The 24,621-nt window shown below is 36.9% G+C and overlaps 1 protein-coding gene across 1 annotated transcript in view; it reads right to left on the reverse strand.

The window, feature by feature from the left end:
- Positions 1-14,902: 14,902 nt before the first annotated feature.
- LOC137618466 (zinc finger Ran-binding domain-containing protein 2-like) overlaps positions 14,903-24,621 on the reverse strand; it is a 30,473-nt gene continuing 20,754 nt past the window's right edge. Inside the window, exons 6-7 of the mRNA XM_068348628.1 lie at positions 16,046-16,178; positions 14,903-14,911 (exon numbers count right to left, since the gene is read on the reverse strand). Of these exons, the coding sequence (XP_068204729.1) occupies positions 14,903-14,911; positions 16,046-16,178 (142 nt within the window). The remainder of the gene's footprint in view (positions 14,912-16,045; positions 16,179-24,621) is intronic.

A 24,621-nucleotide genomic window follows, 5' to 3' on the forward strand; every position in this document is an offset into this window, starting at 1 on the left:
TTTCTCAATAAAGGTCAAAATAGTAAGGATTCAGATCGGGTTAATTTCTACAAAAATAAATGCCTCGATCTGAAAAAAAAAAGATCCGCGAGAAGACGGAAAAAGACAAATAAGAATGGTTTTTCATGGAAGTGCTGCAAAATATTAAAAACTTGAGAAAATCTCTATCCAGGATGTTTTAATAATGTCAGCTGCACAGCTTTAGGTGAAGGAAACAAAAGACCTTTCGGCCTAAAGAACCAGTAAATGTAGCAACAAGACACTTCAGCCAAATAAATACCCTCAGAAGTACTAACTAAAGAAAGGAGAAAGTGACAATTTCAACCTAACTTGTTTAAAAATCAACATTTCATAAAAGAAAGAATAATTGAAAGAAAAAATCAATCAGATCTTATTATCATATTTTAACATATCTCCAAAACAGAATTCAACGATATATTATTGTGGACTTCTTTAACACAAGTGTACTATTATTCAAAGCATTCATTACAAAGAGTATTTTTGACAGAAAGAAATTAAACGCAGGATGCATTCATAAAATATACACAAAACTTTGAAAACAATACCTGGATTCCTGGCCACGAAATCAATAATTCTAGAAAAAAAAACTGTTTCATTAACATTAACAATTATAAAAATTTCAGTGCTTTTCACACAAATCTATTTATTTACATACTATAGACACAAACATACACAAACACATACACACACTATAAACATATATATAAATATATATATAAATATAATATATATATATATATATATATATACATATATATATATATATATATATATGGTCGCATTACATGATCAATTTCAAGTAAAATATCTCTCAAGGTATATAGAATACTTGAAAGAAAGGCATGTGAAAATTCTCTCTCTCTCTCTCTCTCTCTCTCTCTCTCTCTCTCTATGCTAATAGTTCCTCTAATCCTAATAATCCAGTTTCCTCGTAAAGGTCACACGGAGGGATGTTTGGATAATCATTGCCAAGCAATTAAACAATTCATATGCATAATAATAATAATAATAATAATAATAATAATAATAATAATAATAATAATAATAATAATAATAATTGAACACTTGTTCCTTCCGTAACCATAAGACAAAATAGAAGCTTTTTAACGTCAGCTATTGGTGGCCATTTAATTTAGCATGAAAAATGGGACAGCAGCATTAACGTTTAGGGGTACCTTTCATCCCTATATGTATATTCTAAATGTAAAAGAATATAAGCATGATGAGAGAGAGAGAGAGAGAGAGAGAGAGAGAGAGAGAGAGAGAGAGAGAGAGAGAGAGAGAGAGGGAGAGAGCTATAAAAGAGGTTTGACAGCAAGAGGGAGAGACAGGTGGACGGGAGGTAAAATAGAAGTATAAACAAAGGTAGTACCTAAGGGAGATAAACTCTTATCAAAGACAATTGAATAATGTCTAGTATCCATTGACTTGGAGCCTTCGAAAATTTGAGAAATTTGATCGACAAGTTTTTAAGAGTCCAGAGGAACTGAGTCTACTCCTCGGGGGTCCACATCAGACCCCTGGGGACTCTTCAATATTCAAATCTAATTACTTTGAACGGTCTGCAATATTGCACGATCTCTTGTCTGACCACAGTGCCAGGCATTCTGCAATAACCTATAGCGCACACCAAGAAAGGCGTTAACAGCACTATCCTCCTGTGTGAGAGAGAGAGAGAGAGAGAGAGAGAGAGAGAGAGAGAGAGAGAGAGAGAGAGAGAGAGATAAGCAAATGAAACAATTCAGTCTGCTTATCGCCGTAGAGATTAACCCCAATTACGATTTTTGGAATGCTACTGTAACGTGACCTTCATACGAAGCACTTTGTATTGTGTTGACCCGTTTGAATTAAGACTTCATTGTCTTTATCTTTATTATTTTCTTCTGATACCGTAAAAAAAAACATAACACTAATTGCAAATCATGTTCCATGAAAAGCTATTTTATTATAAAAAAGTAAAAGAAAAAACTACACTATAATGCATTACTTAACGAAATGTTAATGTAGCTTCCAAAATTGTCGTTTGAAAAAACATTAGGTTTGTGTGCTTGAACTAATTTTTTAATAATAGAACCTCTCATATACTTATGTAAATAATATACTTTCTTTAGATAAACAGAATAATTTTCCTTCCAAAAATACTCGTCGTTACCGTTTGGCAAGCAGGGGAAATGTCACCTCAGTATCACCCTTATCTTTCTCTCCTTCGGGTTAAGGACAAGGCAACCAGACTCCCCTGCAACACTGCTCCCAACTCCCACCCAGTACAAGGCTATCCGGAATCATTTTTAGTCGTTGTCTTTTTTTTTTTTTTTGTATAGTTTTTCTGTTTTCTATAAAGCCATGATGGTCAAGGAATCAAACTGCATCCGAAAAAGGATGTCTAACAGGGTTTGCGTTACCTGAGACACACACACTCTCTCTCTCTCTCTCTCTCTCTCTCTCTCTCTCTCTCTCTCTCTCTCTCTCTCTTCTCTCTCTCTCTCTCTCTCTCCGCTACAAACAAATAGTACATATGAACCTTCGGATCAAAACTAGACTGTAACAAAAAAAAAAGCAAAAAAAAAAAAAAAAAAACACGTTGAAACGTTGACTTCAGGAGGTAAAGTCATATTAACCAAATCGCATCGAATTTAGTCTTTGCATTAATTTCAGCACCAAAATTCCAGATATATAATCGAAATCCCTCCCCCCCCACACCAAAAACTAAAAGAAAAACACTATACTGAAATGTAAAATTTCTACTCAGAATTCATATCCACAACCTGACTGAAACAGCATCAGTCTTGCACGAAGAGTTTTGTCTATTGCACCAACGAGATACTTCATCCGCCATCGATGTTCTCTCACTCCCACACAAAGATACGTCTCATCTTGTACCGAATGCCACGTTCGCTTATTCCAAACAGCGTTTTTTGGTTTCAAAGGCCAAATACTATTTCACCAAGGATCATATTCTTTTGTTACAAAGGGCCATATCATATTGCAGTAAAAGGCATCTCTTTCGCCTAGAGTCTTCTCTTGTTTTAAAGGGTATCTCTCATTGCACTATGGGTAAATCCCCTTCACCAACAATCTCATTTTACCCTCGAGTCCATCTTCGCTAATGCTCATCTTCTTTCGTATCATGAGGCATTTCCTCTTCTATTGAGTCATTTCTGCATCATAGCGGGTAAATAGCAGCACATTCCCGCCAATGGACACTAGAACACCCAGGCATAGGGGTAGGATTTTTATAGCCTCGAAAGATAATGGCTTGGTAATAACGCTATGAAAATTTATAAGCTCTTGTCACGACGAGAGAGAGAGAGAGAGAGATGAGGAGAGAGAGAGAGAGAGAGAGAGAGAGAGAGAGAGAGAGAGAGAGAGAGGTACTTTGATAAATAAGTACTTTTCTGTCAACATATTAGAGCAAAATAAATCACCAATAAAAAAAGTTACCTTGCCGAATTCCATTGTAGTGCTTGAATAGAATTTCCACGCGAAAGTCTCAGTTTTCAAAAAGGGATGTAAAAGAAAATGCTTTCTTTTCTTTGGAAGACTTCAAACAAATAAGCGCCAGAAACAGCTAGCTGGTTTTGCACGCTGCCCTTAGTGCAAGAGCTCGTGGTCCCCTTCTTTATAAGGGAGGCTAATCTAAAGTAAGCAAGCTCCTGGTCTACGATGAATATAAAGACATTTCACCTCATGCCTGCAAATACCTGTGATACTAGAAGGCATCTTGTTTCAATAGCGAAATACATCCGATGGTCACATTCACTCGAATCATGTGTTGTTAATAGCCACAAGAATCTTTTCTTCACAATTTCCAAACCTGTTTGATGATGAAGATATATGCTATCTATATTCCAATCTATTCTCCATCCTTACTGCCAAACGTGACTGAATCTAACTCGAGGCAAAAGAATGCGAAACGTGACTTTGGATCTCACCCAAAAAATATCTTCATCATTTATTTCTCATTTCAAATTCGGGGCTTCTGCGGAAAGTGTATAAAAAATAATGATGATGTCTTGAGGTTATGAGGACCCAGTAGATTTTCAAAAACGGTTCTGGTAGATATGACAAGAATAATATCTTAATTGTAACTAGACTAGAGAATGACAGAGTTTATAAGAAATTAAAGGTTATATCACTTATTGATATCGGCAGGAAATAAAACTATATAAAAACAAGTCAAGGACAAAACATAATTGATTTAATTTCTGAGTGGGGATAACTAAACGAGGTGAGTGAGTCTGCGCATCACAATGATCAGAAATGCTATACTAGTCAGGACCACCCATATTAAGTTGGTTTGTTGTGAGCAATCAGACGAAAATCTCCCACCATCACCAATCCACAGTGGCTAACGTGGTGATGAAAACTAGACAAAACCCAGACATTTATATCACAACCCCGTCTCGACCCGTAGTCCCCAGCGGCAGTGGAACAACTGCTCAAGGGGGAAGGCAGCTACATCCCACTGCAGGGGATGCTAAGAATCTCTGGACTAGAATAGTCCACCTTTGGAAACTGAACCTTGCAACCTACAACGTCAGGACCCTGTCTAGGGAGGAAGATCTTGCTGTGTCATTAGACGAGCTGACAGAAATAAATTTAGGATATAATATCTATATATATAGTATCTGTGTACACCACAGATTATCATATCTTACAGTTTTAATATAACTTCACCGTATTTAAATATGTATATTTCCATATATTTGATGCGTGTGTGTGTGTGTGGGAGAGAGAGAGAGAGAGAGAGAGAGAGAGAGAGAGAGAGATTCCGTTTTCCTACCACCTGCAATCTTGTAAGTGACGCGTGTTACGGAAGAATTGCGGCATTCTTTATTCAGCCACAAGACCAGCCAACCCTTTGATGAATCGCCTCCAAAAGGTTCCAAAAAAAAAAATGCTATACTACTCCTGATTACCGGAAGTCTCTCTCTCTCTCTCTCTCTCTCTCTCTCTCTCTCTCTCTCTCTCGTGAAGTTGTAGCATGTTCATCATACTGAAGGGTCAAGTCCCACTATGGCAGGTCTGAGACATGTCCTTCTAGTCTTGTGTTTATCGTCTTCCTATGCCAATCTATGCATACATATATACATACGCACGTACGTACGCACACACAAGGACACACACACACACACACACACACATATATATATATATATATATATATTTCATTATCATTATCAGCCGTTGCTAGTCCACTGCAGGACAATCGCCTCACACATGTCCTTCCACTCTTGTCTTTTCAACGTTTTTCTATGACAGACTATACATAAATACATATATGTATACATGTAAACATAATCACACATAAACACACGTGTAAATATATATATATATATATATATATATATATACACACACAAACAAGTATACATATATGTGGATGATCTCGGCGTGTAAACTCCCACCCCTCGGAGGACGAGCAATAATCAAATATTTCATCCCTCTCCATTTCACTTTGTTTACCATCACTCCCTTTTCCCATCACTTTATCCCTCCCCATTTCATCCATCCTAAAATGCACCAAAGTCACAATGACCTCAGCGGTCCCAGCTCACCTGACACCAAATTCCTTCGAGGGGTAAGAGAGTAGGAAAACACCTTGCGGATACAATTACCGAAGGTGATGTCTGCAAATCATGGGAATTATTTTCTTCTATCAGAATTCGCCGTTATTTTGCGCTGATAATGTTTGCGTTTCTTGGTATTTTCACACCCATGTCTTTCTATTGCTCTGGATAATAGGAATTTTATGCTATTAATTTTTTCGGGTGAATAAATTTAAATGTTATTTTCTCTAAGATCCTCAATTGTCACTTTATAAACACTTATCAAACTGGCAAGTAATTTATTTCAGTGAATTCTATGGCAATACCTTCCGACGTAACTGTTTTATTTCCGTCTTCATAATTCACATTTATATATTTCAAGGGAATCTAATTTAATTCTATTTATAATTTCATCTTTCATTAATTTAAGTTTATTCATCTTCATTAACCTCAGCTTTTCGTTTTATCAATCAGTCATCTCTTTTGCCACAACAATTCTCCAAGTCTCCATAAATTACGTAAACAAATTCATAGCCTTTCATAAACATCCGATTCTTGTACGATTTAACTTCCCTTAACAACAACCTTTCGTAAATCTTTGGTCATAACATTTCGGCAATTCTTCCCTCTCATGAGCAACGTACAGCCATTCTAATACAGTGATCATTTTCAATAACAATAGACAGTTCTAATTAAGAGCTTGGGGCAATCTGCAGTTTATAACAGTATTATAGTCTTAAAATTACTATTCTATTTCAATTGTGATTTGCAGTGTTACTGCTCGTATCATCCACGTTCTCCCTCATGCTTTCACCTGGAATATCTGCGATTACGTAATTTCACTCAGCAAAAGATTTTCTTCCAAATTGACAACATCGAGGGAAGCATTGCATGGAAGGACATTTCCAAAACAACAATAATGGGTGTTATGATACACCTTCTCACTACCAAATAAAAGCAAAAAATCGTATGTGAACCGACCTGAGGTGTCTACATATACATACTGTATATATGTATGTATGTATGTATGTGTGTATATATATATATATATATATATGTGTGTGTATGTGTGTGTGTGTGTGTGTGGATAAAAATCAACAAAATATCGTGCTCAAATAAAAATAAATTTCTACCTCATACTGAGATCCAACCCTAGTCACTTCAAATGGAAGAAAAGGTCGCTACCAGAGGTTTTTAAAAGATGTCAGAACCTAAGTGCTAACTGCATTTCAAGATTTACCCGGTGAGACATCAGTCTCACAACAACTCACTGGTACGAGACTGATGTCTCAATAGGTAGCCTAAATCCTGAAATGCAGTAAGCACTTAGGTTCCAACTTCTTTTAGAACCTCGGGTGGCATAATTGATAGCAACCTTGCCTTTCATTTGAAGGAGCAAGGATTCGATCCCTTTGTGAGGTAGAATATATATATATATATATATATATACATATATATATATATATATACACTTACACAGATACACATATATATATTAGTATGTGTATAGTATGTAGATAAATAGCATCTGTTATTGTTACCTTTGAAACTAAGCTCTTTGGAATTATTCATTTTGTAGTCAGTAAGCCAGGCACTGTTCTCGAGGTTTTATGTACAGTATATTACACAATTACATTACATCTCATATATTAGTTCATATCCTATCGTTCAAAATCTCTAGACCAGCTATTTCCTAAGTACATAATATATACCAATAATGTCAAAACATTGTGAAAACCCAGGTTAATTTCCCTTCAAATGTGAACATATGAAAAGTGTGCATATGTCATGTATAAAATTTTCTGGGTTGTTCTTTTCTCAATAAAGGTCAAAAGAGTAAGGATTCAGATCGGGTTAATTCCTACATAAAAAAATGCCTCGATCTGAAAAAAAAGATCAGTGAGAAAACAGAAAAAGACAAATAAGAATGGTTTTCCGTGGAAGTGCAGCAAAATATTAAAAACTTGAGTAAATCTCTATCCAGGACGTTTTAATAATGTCAGCTGCACACCTTTTGGTGAAGGAAACAAAAGACCTTTCGGCCTAAAGAACCAGTAAATGTGGCAACACGACATTTGGGCCAAATAAATATCCTCAGGACAACGAGTAGCACGTACTAACTAAAGAAAGGAGAAAGTGACAATTTCAACCTAACTTCATAAAAAACCATCAATTCATAAAAGAAAGAATAATTGAAAAAAAAAATCAATCAGATCTTATCATCATATTTTAACATATCTCCAAAACAGAATACATCAATATATTATTGTGGACTTCTTTAACATAAATGTACTTGTTACTTAAAGCATTCATTACAAAGAGTGATTTTGACAGAAAAAAAAAAAAATTAGACGCAGGATGCATTCATAAAATATACACAAAACTTTGAAAACAATACCTGGATTCCTGGCCACGAAATCAATAATTCTAGAAAAAAAAAACTGTTTAAAAAATAACATTAACAATTATAAAAATTTCAGTACTTTTCACACATGATATCTATTTATTTGCATACCATAGACACAAACATACACAAACACACACACACACACACTATATATATATATATATATATATATGGTCATATTGCATAATTAATTCCAAGTATAATATCCCTCAAGGTATATTGAGTACTTGAAAGAAAAACAGTGAAGAACATGTGAAAAATCTCTCTCTCTCTCTCTCTCTCTCTCTCTCTCTCTCTCTCTCTCTTTCTCTCTCTCTCTATGCTAATAGTTCCTCTAATCCCAATAATCCAGTTTCCTCGTAAAGGTCACACTGAGGGATGTTTGGATAATCATTGCCAAGCAATTAAACAATTCATATGCATAACATTGCATCAAGGCAATTAGCATCCTTGGTACGACAATCCACTATTCCTCTCGCAAAGGGTTGAAATTCGCAATTATTCATTGTTGTCAAGTTACTGTATAATTAAATTTGCTTTACGTCGTCGGGTTCCGCAAGTTATTCAGGTCCTTTCATCGTTTATTATCCTTTATTGTTGTTATAGTACGTAAATTTATCAAAATTATAATTATTGCTGTTATCGTCATTCGGTTATGTCACAAGTTGACATTTCACCTTCTACTTCTCCTTTTATGAATATTGCTGTTTTCATCATTTGGTTGTGTCACAAACTGATGTTTTATTGGTATTCCTCCCTCCTCCTCCTCCTCCTCCTCTTCCTCCTAATCCTCCTCCATAGGTGATGGTGAGTATTTTCCCCAAAATACCTCTTACTTTGAACTGTTTTTCAAAGTCACTTATAAATTCAAAGATTAAAACTTTTCCTCTGAAACTCAATTGGCAAAAACCTTCAGTTTATCATCATTATTATAAACAAATGGCAATGACATTCCGAGGAAGTTTATTTTGCATCTACCTTTGGAGTGGGAAGGTATTTGCCCTGAAACTCTTTCCCATTCCCCTTTTACAGAAGGCTTTTGCCTATTCAAATTTGAATATTTTAATCCTCTATGAATTTGATGAAACAGTATTGTTCAACTTTAATGGGTTGAGGATTAGTTTCTCCTATTAAATGCAGCCATCACCTTTAATAAATAGTCAAAGGTTAATCTACTGTATTGAATTTTATTTTCCTCAATTGTTGATAAAACAACTCAAAGTACGAAACATAGTAATACCCCAGAATACGAAAGTTTCTGCATACGAAACTACATGAGAAAATTTTTTCGCCTGATTGCGAAAAAACGATGAGGATACGAAAGGAAATTTTTTCTGTTATGTTAGGTTTATTGAATGATTCACATGTATTTGACTTTATTTCATTCAATTTCATCATACAAAAAATGTCATGTTATGAAAGCCAGTAAACAGAAATACCTAAATAAGAATATAATTGCTTTGTAATATGCAAAAGTTGAATGATAGTATCAGCTTATCCAAACAGGCAGTAAATCATGCAGTTATTATAATTTTCTTAAAATACTACTACTGGTTTAAGTATGTGTGCACTTAATCCTTTGTTTTCCTTATTTGCTAATTCATTTCATTTGTCATGCATACTTCTATTGAGCATTCTATTACAATAGTAGGTTGGCCAGGGCACCAGCCACCCGATGAGATACTACTGCTAGAGAGTTATGGGGTCCTTTGACTGGCCAGACAGTACTATATTGGATCCTTCTCTCTGGTTACGGTTAATTTTCCCTTTGCCTAGACATACACCGACTAGTCTGGCATATTCCTTGCATATTATCCTCTGTCCTCATACACCTGACAACACTGAGATCACCAAACAATTCTTCTCCACTCAAGGGGTTAACGACTGCACTGTAATGATTCAGTTGCCACTTTCCTCTTGGTAAGGGTAGAAGAGACTCTTTAGCTATGGTAAGCAGCTCTTCTAGGAGAAGGACACTTCTAAATCAAACCATTGTTTTCTAGTCTTGGGTAGTGTCATAGCCTCTGTACCATGGTCTTCCACTGTCTTGGGTTAGAGTTCTCTTGCTTGAGGGTACACTCGGGCACACTATTCTACCTTATTTCCCTTCCTCTTGTTTTGTTAAAAGTTTTTAAATTACATATAGAACATATTTATTTTAATGTTACAGTTTTTTAAATATTTTAATTTTCCTTGTTCCCTTTCCTCACTGGGCTATTTTTCCTTGTTGAAACCCTGGCTTATATCATCCTATTTTCCCATGTAGGGTTATAGCTTACCAAGTAATAACAATAAAAAAAATTCTTATCAAATACTGTCCTTTTAAGGTTAATTAAGAAGCATATGTGAAGGTTAAATAAGAATGAAATAAAAAAATGCATAAATAAAAGAAAACCAAGGAAGGGCAAATCTTCTTGAGTTCATAATACTCTAAACACCGAAGATCATCGTAACCGAGTGGAGATGGCTTGAAGCACCGACACGTTGGGTTCATTTTGTGGAAGCACCTAAGGATTGCAGTGCTGTCAAGGAGAGCGCGTAAGAAATGAGAGAATAAAAACAAATACGTGATCATTAGGGATTCATGGCAATTTTAGTAAAATGTTACTTTGAGGAACAGGATGCAGATATTTACTTTTCCCCGAATCTATTCTTACTTTTCCTGAATATGCAAGAAAAGTTTTGTTTAAACACACCAGAAAAAAACTACAATTTTAATTTACATTGCCTTACAAAATTTTATCAAGCAAAAATAGTAAAACATGAAGAGAATATATAATAAATAATGCAAAAATGTAATAAAACAGTGACTGTGTTTTGGGCGCAATGTGTATCATCCATTTCTGAACCAGGTACCAACACCACTACTCCTTTTATAAATAAGCAGACTTGAAAAAGAAGCCTCAAAAACTTGACTAAACATCATGGAGAAGAAAAGGAGACTCTCATCTGGCATCTTTACAATGCAGCAAAATGCAAAGCTTTTATTCTCACGTATATAGTACCCTATAGTATACTCTACGTTAACCGAAGAATAACTTTTATTTCATAAATATAACGATACTATTTTGTAACCGTTTCTTTTGTCACAAGATGATTCATAAATGTTGCACTGAAGGGTTGTCTGATGTCACTACCAACTACAAGGTTACCAGATGTCTCCTGAGCTTGACGTGATTATATGAAAATCCCGGAAGCCAACTTCATCTTGGACAAATCCAGGGAGATCATAATATCCTCATGAAGGGACTGGCCGCGCCAGCCCACTGTTATATTATCATGAGTACGCTAGTAGGATATCTCCCCAATTATTACTACTACTATTATTATTAGCTAAGCTACAACCCTGGTTGAAAAAGCATGATGCTATAAGCCCAAGGGTTCAAATAGGGGAAAATAGCCCAGTGAGGAAAGGAAATAAGGAAATAAATAAACGATATAAGAGGTAATGAACAACTAAAATAAAGTATTTCAAAAACATCAACAACATTAAAACATACTTCATATATAAACTATAAAGACATATACTAAAGAGCAAGTGTCTGGCTATATATATATATATATATATATATCATATATATATATATATATATATATATATATATATATATAATATATATATATATATATATATATGTATATATATAATATATATATATGGAATAGCACAGAAAGACCATAAACAGATGGAAGTGGAAGGACATGTCTGAGGCCTTGTTCTGCAGTGGACTAGTAAGGGGGGGGGGAGGGGAGGGAAGGATTGAATCTGCATGTGCACAAATTTACTAAATTATTTAGCCGTCTTTTCGGATACGTAAAAAACTAACAGAATAAAATATCATCTAAAGATAGATCTGCTTAATACACTGACGTATAAATATCTCGGATTCTTTGGCCTCCTTTGCAGGTCATAAGCAAAACCATTTATCTTTAAGCTCTTTTGTTTGAAAGGAACAAAAACAGAGGCATCGACCATTGCTTTGGAGAATATACTGGCAAGGGTCGAGGTCATTACCGGAATGAAATAGAACTGGATGCTGTCTCTGACAGAACTCCAGGTAGAGGCCTTTATTTCTTTTTAATGACATATAAGAACACATCGAATAAAGATACTTCTTTTGGAGGAAATCTCATAGCTTATCTCAATAGCCTTTTTATAGAAGCATATACTTTTAACTAAATTTTCTAATGATACATTCTTCAGGAACGTTTTGTCCAATAAAATTTTCTTTACATGATGTTTTCATCTAGGATCGTCTCTTCGATAAATATCTCCCATATATAATAAAGACCAAGTGCTTGGCTATATATACACACATTTTGTAACATTTTGAATATGCCTTGAGGAGATATATATATATATATATATATATATATATATATATATATATATATATATATGTATATATATATATATAATACACTGAGCGGCATCACCAACTGTATGATCATTAGGTCTCTTCTTGACTTTTGGGTAAGTGGGAAAGGGTGGAAAGGGTTGACTATCTATCTAAATATTTAGCCGTCCATTTTGACGGATCGCGTACACTAACATATATATATATATATATATATATATATAAACCGCATCAAGGCATATTCAAAATGTTACATAAAACCTTCAGATGACATCTAATATCTAAGACGATACAATTTTTCAATGGATATCCCAAAAAACAACTGAAAATGATTTCATAGCGACTTCAAAAGGATTTCCTTCTCAAATGAAACATTTTCACTCATATGATGAAACGAGAAATAAATTTCTATTTCAGATTTTTCACACTTTACTGTTTATTCTTATTTCCATCACATTCACTCGATAGAATAATTTATATTTAAACCTGGTAATAATTTGCTGGCACGGTATTAGGTGTTCAGATAACACCGTATGTACTCCTTACAGTATGTTTCACCTCTGATTGCGGCCTTTGTGGCCTTGTTGGTAATGCTCTTATCTCTCACACGTGAAGTCCTAATCTAATGCCTGCGGTTGTGTCAGGAATCAAATATTATATTTCAAACGTTATTCTGTTAGTCTATTTGCAATGTTAGGAATAACTCTCATTACCAAAATTTACAGCAAGAATAATAATAATAATAATAATAATAATAATAATAATAATAATAATAATAATAATAATAATAATAATAATAATAATAATAATAATAATAACAACTTGGTACGCTAATGGATGAGATATTTGGAAGGATACCAAGAAAACTCCACAAAGTCCTTCCAGAGAAATTAATTAACAAAAACTATTATTCCATGAAATATCAATGTAAAGATCAAACGGGCTAAGGGGGGGGGGGAATTTCAAGAATTCTATCCATTACTTCAAACAACAAATACTAAATAACAAACACGAGAAATATAGTAAAAAATATTCTTCCATAGAACCTGACACAATAGAAAACAGAAATAGGATTCTTCTCTCTTCATTAATACGGGAGGAAGGGCGAGCCAAGGCCTAAGAGTAGCGAGAATGAAATCATTCGAATATCTAACATTGCTTGTTTATCAAGCATCGAATAACAAGACTTCCCTTCGGTAGGACAAGCTAAAATAACGGCATCAGCTCCTCACACAATGGCATTGTTTGGAGTGCAAACTAACAAGCTTGTTGCAGGCTAATTAAAACGGAAACTGTAACAAGCATCTCTTTCTAAAACAAAGATCTTGCAAAAGGGAGGATTTAAAAAGGAGTCAAATATATTTGCCGGAACGTCCACATTTGTAAGAGTTATGTTTCGTTGTATCTTTGTAATCTAGAATTCTTTGTCTTCTTTTATGTCCAGCATCTCCCATGGAAACTGAGAGAGAGAGAGAGAGAGAGAGAGAGAGAGAGAGAGAGAGAGAGAGAGAGAGAGAGAGAGAGAGAGAGAGGGGCTAATGGTTTCCTTTCAAGTCTGAAAGCATTGTTCAACGAGACAAGTTTTTAAGACGAAATCTGACTATTCAATATTTTGACAAATATGTTTAATTTTATTCTAATTGTCACAGCACCCTGATTAGTGCTGGTTCATTGTAAACCGTTTGTTCCATCCCAATTAACAACAAATTACTTGATTTAATTAGACAGTCATTGTTTTCATACATTCTGACTGATATGAAAATTCAAACCTTTTCGTCTTATTTAAAACATCCTTATTTACTCCAACCAAATAGCTCCCATTGATATTTGATATAATTCCCTAATCTATTCTGAACGATGTAATGTTGTGTAATTCATTACAACTTACTGAACCCTTACCCCAATCCGACTGATGCAACAAGTTCAACTGAATAATTCATTCTATCTAAAGTCCATCGAAGGTTTTTTTTATACGTAACTAAAAAAAAAACTTCAGTAATATAATAAAAATCTCTCTATGGATAAGGAAAACTGGCTTACTAAGTCAACCTCTTATCCAACAGGATTAAAGGGAAACAGTCATTTATGAGTGAAACATAAATATTCTTCTGAAGCTACTAAAGGAATCTATTATTACCATTACTAGCATAACAATTGTTGTCACTTCTATGACTAAATATATTATTACTATTATAAAAACTGCTGTTACGACCCATTGGGATGATGTAAAGATCTTCTTCTTCTTCTTCTTCATCTTCTTCTTCTTCTTCTTTGTCTACATCTTTTCCCACTTCTAAGTGGGGTCGATGTTTCTGGTCAGCTTTCTCCATCTACCTCTGTCCCACACCTCATCACCGGTTAATCATTTAACAAAAACAAACACAACAGACCTTACGAACTGTATGGGAGCAGCTTGCAAAAGTGAAACCCCTAAAACAGCTACAACATCAGCAACAACAACAACAGCAACAACAACAACAGCAACAACAACAACAATAATAATAATAAATCAAACTCTACAGTATATCTTACCTGTGCTTGCAAAGTCTGCCTCTCCACCAGAAGTGTCAGGCTACCTGAAATCAAGAAACAAGACTTTTAGTAAGTTTATTCATATGCAGGCAGAAGAGGGGGCTCTCTCTCTCTCTCTCTCTCTCTCCTCTCCTCTCTCTCTCTCTCTCTCTCTCTCTCTCTCTCTCTCTCTCTCTCTGTATATACCGTATATACATATTATACATATATATATATATATATATATGTATGTATATATATATATATATATATGTATATATATATATATATATATACATACTGTATAAACCCTATAGAGCAAGTGTCTGGGCGCTCTCTCTCTCTCTCTCTCTCTCTCTCTCTCTCTCTCTCAATATATATATATATACATACATATATATATATATATTTATGAATAAAATATATATATGTATATATATATATAATACATATAATATATAAAAAATAAATTATTTATCTATATATACATACACACACCCATATATATATATATATATATATATATATTTTAAATTACGCTGAGCGGCACTGCCTGACTTATAACTACTAGGCTTCTCACCGTCCCAGGGGAGGGAGTAGTCATACCCAGGTGAGAAGGAGTACCCCGAGAGGTACAGTACACTTGGAAACGATAACTGTCGTGTTGTTAGGAATATGGGTGGGGGTGGGACAGGTCGGATCTGTGTGCTTGCATATCAATCTGAATATTCAGCCGTCATTTTTGACGGGTCGCGTACACCTATATCTATATCTATCTATCTATCTATCTATCTATATATATATATATATATATATATATATATACACACACAAATTATTTTTTCCCTAAGCATATGACTTTAAAGTTCTCACCATCAGGTAGGACTATTCTCTCAAGCCGTCTCTACACCTGGAAGTTGAAACGACAAGATCAGTAAAGGATGGTCTGTTGGAGCACCTCCTCATGGGTGGAATACGGACCTAAAACTTCACAGCAAGTAACAAGTAAGTGATATACAGTTGCTCCTTTTCCCGACCGAGACTTCGTCAGCCTCTCTTCTTCCCGTCATCGTTTCATTCATGCTTTTGAATGTCAAGGTCAATTTAAAGGGAAAAAAATCCAAACCAGAAAGAAAATAAGACGAGAATGGGAATGCGAGCTTCTTCAGACTTGGAATGTAACTGGTAATAAGGAATACCGAAGATAGAAGACGTCTCCAAGCCATGACTTGGCAAAAGGGAGCAAGAAAAGCATCGTCTTGGTTCTCAGCATCAGATATAAAACTGGATTCTCCTATCTCATTTATCCGCTTTGACAATCTATTTTGAATGCTGGAACAAGTTTGAAGCGTTATTAATAGCTTTCACACGGGTTTATTTTAACGACTCTCTCCATTACACCAAAAAACATAAAAATACTGTTTAAAAGTCCTTCTCGTCATGTATGCATGGTTCTTGAAAAGATGACCCTTGAAAAGTTGACCTCCAGTATAAGTCAGATTATGAAACAGTTACATCTTACGAATGTAGCAAGACAATAATCTTGATGCCAGTTTGATTTCCTATTACTTGGAATCCTCAAACAAATGTAAAGTAAAAAAAAGGATGCATTCCACTAAGGAGATTTTCTTTATTAGTCGTTTACACGGTAACCAAAGATGTCCTCTGACTACCATACAACAATAAATGTATTTATGGATGTAAATAAACTGCACACATGTCAGGGCAAAACACAATTCCAGGGTGTGTCGGAGTTTCAGTAGATATAATCAATTAAAGATCATACTATCTGAAATTGAAAACCAAATTGCTCCTTTTTTTTCCTTTTTTTTTTGGGGGGGGGGAAATTAATCCAAATGCATTACTCAGTTAGTTGTTTACGTTGTCATCCAACAGATTACAAGCACGAGTATACAGTATATGATGGGTAAAAGGTGAGGTTCATTTAGACTGCAATATAACTTAAAAGCGCTATGCGCTATTACCTCCCTCCCCTTTCTGATTTGAATGGTTGTTAATGCAGGCATATACCTATTCATTTTTGTACTAATCTTTACCAATTTTCTTCATTAATAAAGATTATTGAACACTGAATACTACTACTACTACTACTACTACTACTACTACTTTTAATAATAATAATAATAATAATAATAATAATAATAATAATAATAATAATAATAATCTAATATTCGGTTGCATCAATCACTCTACATAAAAAGCTAATGAATTATAAAAAGACAGTGAAAACGCTCATTACGGTAAATCCTCGCAATAAATTAACTAATTGAGCCTCATAGATCAGCAGGTAGATATGCTCATAGAAGATCATCGACGTTTATATACTGTAGACTGATTAGGAAAAATGCCAAATGACAAAAGAACCTCACTAAAAGAATCTATCAGTTAACTACATAAGCAGAAAATAAAAAGAAATGAAAGTAAAATATAACACGAAATAAAACGACATTCAGGAAGAGCCAAATTAAAATGAAGATGGGAAAAAGATTCGTGGAATGTGGAAGTTCTTGTTAAAGAATCCCAGCGTGCAGTTCCATGAACCCAATTTGCACCTCAATAAGACGACTCGGAAATTATTTAGATATGCAAAAGAATTTTCAAGATATGAAGTCCCTAACTGCATTCCACTGCATTTCGTATTCTGTGAAAACACGCACGTAGGCATTTTCATAACGTAATAATAGTAATAATAACACGAACTACAATAACGACTGCAGTTATTAGGAGACAAAAAGTTCTGAGCTATGTGCATCCATTTGCTTTCCAAACTATCATCCTTTACTTACTAAAAATAACAGCCAGTTATCAACATACATTGCAATTACCATCAATACGGGTCTTATTATAATCAATATTACAATCATTTCTATTATAATTTACTAGTCTTTTCCAAACCAAAATTTCCATCACCCTTATAAATCTAATCAACCAATAGGATATACAATTACTTGATGTATTTTTTTTTTAACTTGCCTACAAGGAAAAACAAAAACACCAAATAAAGGTCTCTACTACGTTCATGCTTCACATCATGAATGGTAAAAAAGCCACCAATTGAGTAAAAACGGATTTTGAGCGAAGCGAAAAATCTATTTTTGGGTGAGATAGCCATGGCGTCCTGATGGAAGGTTCCTTTTTGGTAGCTTCCTTGGGTATAAGACTACTAAGATATTCCCAGAGAATTTAACCACAGGTTATCACAGAATTCTAACTTCTGGAGCGAGTATCTCACAGGTTTCCCTTTAAGACATCGTAATACAACAGGGGACGCGCATGTCTGAACGCGCCACATAGCTATCTTCACCCCGAACAGAGTTAATGCTTCGGTGTGTAAGGACTGAGAATAGCTGGGAGCCGTTCCACAGCTAATCTCACTCGTGGCTACTACTGATACTCGAGACGTAAACAAACGGACGCCATTGCTCTAATGACGTCACGCCCGTCTTCATCCTGAAGCCAGTTGCTGCCCATCACCATGATACAGTAGCACAGGGTGGGAACAAAACTGGACGAAGTAGTAGGGAGGGTCCATCAGGACGCCATGGCTATCTCACCCAAAAATAGATTTTTCGCTTCGCTCAAAATCCGTTTTTTGGGCTCAAGCCATGGCGTCCTGATGGAAGAGTACCAGAGAATCAATGTATCGTGGTAGATTTTCCCCCAGTATTAAGTGCCTAGGCATTGACAAAACAGCAAAGTAATCTTAGGTAAGAACCATAGGAACGAAGTATCCTGCCCCCCTTGGCAGGAAGTTCCCATGGGCTATGCCGACGTCAAAGTGGTATTGAAGGGGTATTCATCCTGAGAGAAGAACTTGAAGAACTTAGAGATGAAGCGGAATGTTTGGTATTTGTATAGGAACATTCTGAAATTAGACCAGTGGTGGTTGGGCACTGTGTATAAAGTTCATCTCTTGGTTATCAGAAGTAAGTATTCGTGTAGGAACCTTACTTAGTCAGGGTGAATATAATTTAGGATTAAACATCTTAAATTCTTCATAACCATAAGAAAGGAGGAATAAATAAAACTATGACAGGTATGTATTTCATAGTAAGTAGGAGCTGAAAGAGACGCATAAGTAATAAAATAGAAATTTTATTTCACAATGCAGAAATTGAATAATTTACAGCAAAAGTAAAGTTCATTTACAGTAATAATAATGTACATAGAAATAAAGGCTTGCTCTTGAATCTGAAAAGGAATTTCAGGATATTAGTAGGTACTCGTTCTCGAGGAACGCAAGTCTTTAAATAACACATCATGCTCAAGGCATGCGGCACTTGTGTGACACTATGACATTTCACCTGGGATAAGAACAGTTATAAAAGCACTAAGTGTTTTTAGACATCACTATGAATCGCTCGAGGGTCAACATAGGCACCCGAAGAGTTAGAGTCCCAAGTAACTCACTGTTCTACGCAGAGTTAGGTGCAGGTTTCATAACACTACCTGCGGCTACCACAAAATGTTTGACTTCGTGCACTTGTTTCGCATAATGTTTAAAGAAAACTCGCGAGGACTTCCAGCCCGTGAAGTTTTTAAGGCTTTCAAAGTCCATGCTCTGAAAGAAATTCAGAGAAGATGCCACTTTTCTAGGATCATGACCAGCGGGTGTACTGTTCGGATCCGCTCTGCGAATGAAGTAGGTGATTTTCGCTCTTAATTGTTTCAGTGACAGGTCGCTGCCCGATGTTTCTCCTTTGAAGAGTTGGCCTCCACCAAAGTTCGAAGTTCTGCGAAGATAGACCTTGAGACTCTCTACTGGACATAGAGAGACATCCTCCTTCAGGGGGCATATTCTCCAAGGGCCCCATCTTTTGGTGGGTAATTCATTTTTAGCGAGAAACGTCGGATCAGGGGAGAGGGTCACTTCTCCTGAATCGGTAAACAGGATGTGTCTTTCTTCTCTTGATAATGCCACTATTTCGCTGACTCGAGCTCCCGAAGCGAGAGCAAATAAAAATATAACTTTCTGAGTCAGATCCTTGAGGGGGCATGAATCATTGTCCAAGTTGGAGGCGAAATGGAGTACCTTGTCTAGTGACCAGGAGATCGGTTTCGGAGGGGGTGCTGGACGTAGGCGAGCACATGCTTTTGGTAGTTTGTTGAAGATGTCGTTGGACAGATCAATTTGGAAAGCATATAGAATTGGTCTAGCCAAGGCCGATTTGCAGGTGGAAATCGTATTGGCTGCTAATCCTTGTCCATGAAGGTGAATGAAGAAGGACATACAGAAATCAATTGTGATTTCTTTAGGATTTTTTGCCTTGACAAAGGAGACCCATTTCCTCCAGGATGATTCATATTGCCGTCTCGTGGATTCGGTCTTGTATTCCTCTAGGAAGTCTAGACTTTTCTTCGAGATCCCAAACCTCTTCTTTGCGGCAAGGGAGAGAAAATCATGAGATGAAGGTCCTTGATTTTCGATGATGAAGCGAAGACAGTCGACTTCTGTACTTGTTGAGAGAGAACTGGGCCCGGGAGAGGGATCAGCTTGAGCTGCAGCTCCAGGACCAGGGGGTACCAGTTGCTCCGGGGCCACTTGGGAGCCACTAGGGCTGCTGTCCCTTTGAATGTTCTCAGTTTGGAGAGGACTTTCAACAGAAGGTTGGTGGGAGGGAACAGGTAGATCTTGGACCACCTGTTCCAGTCCAGTGACATGGCGTCCACTGCTTCTGCTTTGGGGTCCTCGTACGGGGCTACGTACAGAGGAAGTTGATTGTTGTCGCTCGTTGCAAAGAGATCTATCTGAAGTTCTGGGACTTGGTGAGAGATGAAGGAGAACGATCTTGCGTCTAGAGACCATTCCGACTCTATCGGGTTTGTCCGAGATAGAGCATCCGCTGTCACATTGCGGAATCCTTGTAGGTGAACTGCAGACAGGTGCCACTTCTTCTTCTCCGCCAGACGGAAGATTGGGAGAAGCACCTGATTTATCTGGGGCGATCTTGAGCCTTGGCGATTGAGACAACGAACTACCACCGAGTTGTCTAGGGTTAGACGGATGTGGATCGAGGGCGGCGGGGATAACTTCTTCAGAGTTAGAAGGACCGCCATGGCCTCCAAGATGTTTATGTGGAACGTCTTGAATAGTGGAGACCAGGTACCTTGAACCTGTTTCTGGTGGGAGTGACCTCCCCAACCTTCCAGTGAGGCATCCGTGTGGATGTTGAGTGATGGAGGAGGGTGTTGGAGAGGAATGGACCTTTTCAGGGCCTTTTCTTCCGACCACGGCTTTAGGAGGCGTCGTAGTCTGTTTGGAAGCCGTCTCTTGAGGTCTCTTCGAGCGATGGATGCCGAGCGTCTCCAGACTCCCGCGGCATCCTTTAGCTGTGCACGAAGCACTGGGTTTGTCACTGAGGCGAATTGTAGAGAGCCTAGAACTCGTTCCTGCTGTCGTCTTGAAATGCGTTTGGATTTCAGTAGTCGCTTGACAGACCCTGCTATTTCCTTCCTTTTCTTCTGGGGGATGGAAAGGCGGTGTGACTGAAGATTCCAGTGGATTCCCAACCACTGAAACTTCTGAGCTGGAGAGAGGCGAGATTTTTTCTCGTTGATCTTGAATCCCAGGTGTTCTAGGTACTGGGTAACTTCGTTGCAAGACTTTGCACACTCTTCGGGCGATGGAGCCCAGACTAGCCAGTCGTCGAGGTAGGCCATCACCTGGACGTTTCTTAGGCGGAGCTGTTGTACTATGGCATCCGCCAGTTTTGTGAAGATCCGAGGGGCCACATTGAGGCCGAAGGGCATGGCCCGGAAGGCGTAGCTTTTCCTTTGGAGTCGAAATCCTAGGTAGGAGGAAGCGTGATGGTTCATTGGAATGTGCCAGTAGGCATCCGCCAGGTCTATAGAGACCGTGTAGGAACCTTGAGGCAGAAGGGTCCTTATTTGTTGAAGCGTCAGCATCTTGAATTTGTTGTTCTCTATGAACTTGTTGAGGGGGGATAAGTCCAGAATGACTCTGAGTTTGTCTGAGTCCTTCTTGGGAACACAAAACAGTCTCCCTTGGAACCTGGTGGACTTTACCTTCCTTATCACCTTCTTGTTCAAGAGGTCTAGAACATATTCTTCCAGAAGGGGGGTTGATTGCTGGAAGAACTGCTGGAAGATTGGGGGTGGTTGCGTCCAACTCCAGCCTAGACCGTTCTTGATGATGCTGTGTGCCCAGGGATCGAAGGTCCAACGATCCTGGAATTGGCGGAGTCTTCCTCCCACCGGAAGCACTTCATTGCTTCTGGTGTCCCGAGGACTTGTTGCCTCGGCCGCTAGCTCCCTTTCCTCCTCTACCTCTGGAGGGACGGCGAGATGCGTCTTTGCTTGCACCCCTGAATGAGCCTCTACCTTTGGCATGAAAGGTAGTTGATGGTTGCTCAAAGGCAGGGGTGAAGACCGGTGACTGTGACAACACCGGTTGGGGGACCAATTGAAAGGTCTGTTGTGGTTGGGCAACCACTTGGGAGGTAGCGGGTCCCGGAAACTGACGTCTTTGCTGACGTTGCTGGGGTTTTGACTTTTGAGGTTTCCTCTTAGGCTGAGGTCCGTCGTCCTGAGAGGGTTTCCTTTTCCTGGACATGCCCCACTTGTGGAGAAGGTTCCTATTCTCCGTGGCGGCTCTGTCAGTTATTTCCTTCACAAGGTCAGAAGGAAACAGGTGCTTTCCCCAGATGTTGGAGGAAATCAGCCTCCGGGGTTCGTGTTTCACGGTGGCACCGGCAAACACGAATTCACGACAGGCTCTTCGAGCCTTTATGAAGTGGTACAAGTCCTTCATTACCGTCAGTAAGTGGGATTTGGAGAGTACCATGTAGTGATCTGGTACTCTAGTGTCACAGGCCATAACTTCCAGTTGGACTTGATGAGAAAGAGATGCCGCAAGCCTCTCCTTCGTGTCTTCAGTCAATTATTCTTCTCTCAAGGGGTTAACTACTGCACCGTAATTGTTCAGCTGACACTTTCCTCTTGGTAAGGGTAAAAGACTCTTTAGCTATGGCAAGCAGCTCTTCTAGGAAAAGGACACTGGAAAATCAGACTATTGTTCTCTAGTCTTGGGTAGTGGCATAGCCTCTGTACCATGGTCTTCCACTATCTTGGATTAGAGTTCTCTTGCTTGAGGATTTGAGGATACACTCGGGAATACTATTCTATCTTATTTCTCTTCCTCTTGTTTTGTTAAAGTTTTTATACTTTACATAGGAAATATATATTCCAATGCTGTTACTGTTCTTAAAATATTCTATTTTCCTTGTTTCCTTTCCTTACTGGGTTACTTTCCCTGCTGGAGCCCTTGGGCTTATGGCATATCCTGCTTATCCTACTAGGGTTGTAGCTTAGCTAGAAATAATAATAATTATTATAATTCTATTATATTTTCTTCCATGTGACTCAATACTACAAAGTATTATAGCGGGTGTGACCGAATTGTGATACAGCCTTTCCATTCAGTGAATGAAACTAAAGGAGTTTAGTCTTTCACAAATGTTTTTCTTTTGAGCAGGTTGACATATGTTTAGTTTCATAGTTTACATGTTATTTAATATATATTGGTTTCTTGTTTTTATTTCTGTTTCAGAATTACTCTTTAATTCCTCATTTCTTTTCTGCTCTGAGTTACTGTCCTTATTGGGACTCTTGGGCTTATAGCAGTTTAATTTTCCAAATAGGATTGCAGCTTGGATGAAGATTAATAATAATAATAATAATAATAATAATAATAATAATAATAATAACAATAATAATAATAATAATAATAACTGAAGCTAAATGCGAAAATCAATCATTTCTTTTATAGAGTAATTGAGTCTGGAAAGAGGTAGCAATAAATGAAGTGTTAGTATGGATGCTGGAAGACTTTAAAGCTGCTTTGTAGATATAACAGAAGAGCGATATATTGTGGAGACAGTTGAGCCAACTCCCCTTTATGGAGATCCAGTGAGATTACTGAACTCAAAGGAAATAACACTTGAAGTGATCATATGATCTGTTTGACCACACTTCAAAAGCTCTGGCATCACCTGGAAACTTCCACTAGTCTTTAATTCCTGAGATCAAAATACTGTATTCATGTTCCAATAACCAGTGGTATTGATATTGTTGGCAGTCTTAATTCCACTAGATGTCAGGAGTTTAAGAAAGCCTCTATTATTACTCCAGATTACCCTGGGCCATTTCCTTGACATACTAGACTGGCTATGAATGCGAGAATTATAAAAGCTTCCCTGTAATTACATTTTAAAGAACCATTAGCCATAACCAATATTTTTTTTTTTTTTGGCTGCATCTATATATTCATGAATTTACATATCGAAGATTATAAGATTAATCTTTCCTTTATTTAAATTTTAAAGAACCATCAGCCATAACCATTGTTTTTTTGTTTTTTTCGTCTTTTTATGCATGAATTAACATATCTACGTTTTTATATCCATGCTTACTCGTTATTCACTTTTTAATTAAGATTATTTTCTCCTTTCTCCACATATGGGCAAACCATGCGGAGGAATGATTATTTTTAACATAGTAGCTTTATTCGAGAATAATAATAATATTTGACCAATCTATACGACAATAACACTTAAACTCCCCGAATAAGAGTCGAAAGCCTTAAAAAGACCCAGAAAGATATATATATATATATATATATATATAAATATATATATATATAAATATATATATATATATATATATAGAGAGAGAGAGAGAGAGAGAGAGAGAGAGAGAGAGAGAGAGATAATATATATATATATATATATATACT

This window comes from Palaemon carinicauda, chromosome 24, assembly GCF_036898095.1.
Source record: "Palaemon carinicauda isolate YSFRI2023 chromosome 24, ASM3689809v2, whole genome shotgun sequence".
Lineage (NCBI taxonomy): Eukaryota > Metazoa > Arthropoda > Malacostraca > Decapoda > Palaemonidae > Palaemon > Palaemon carinicauda.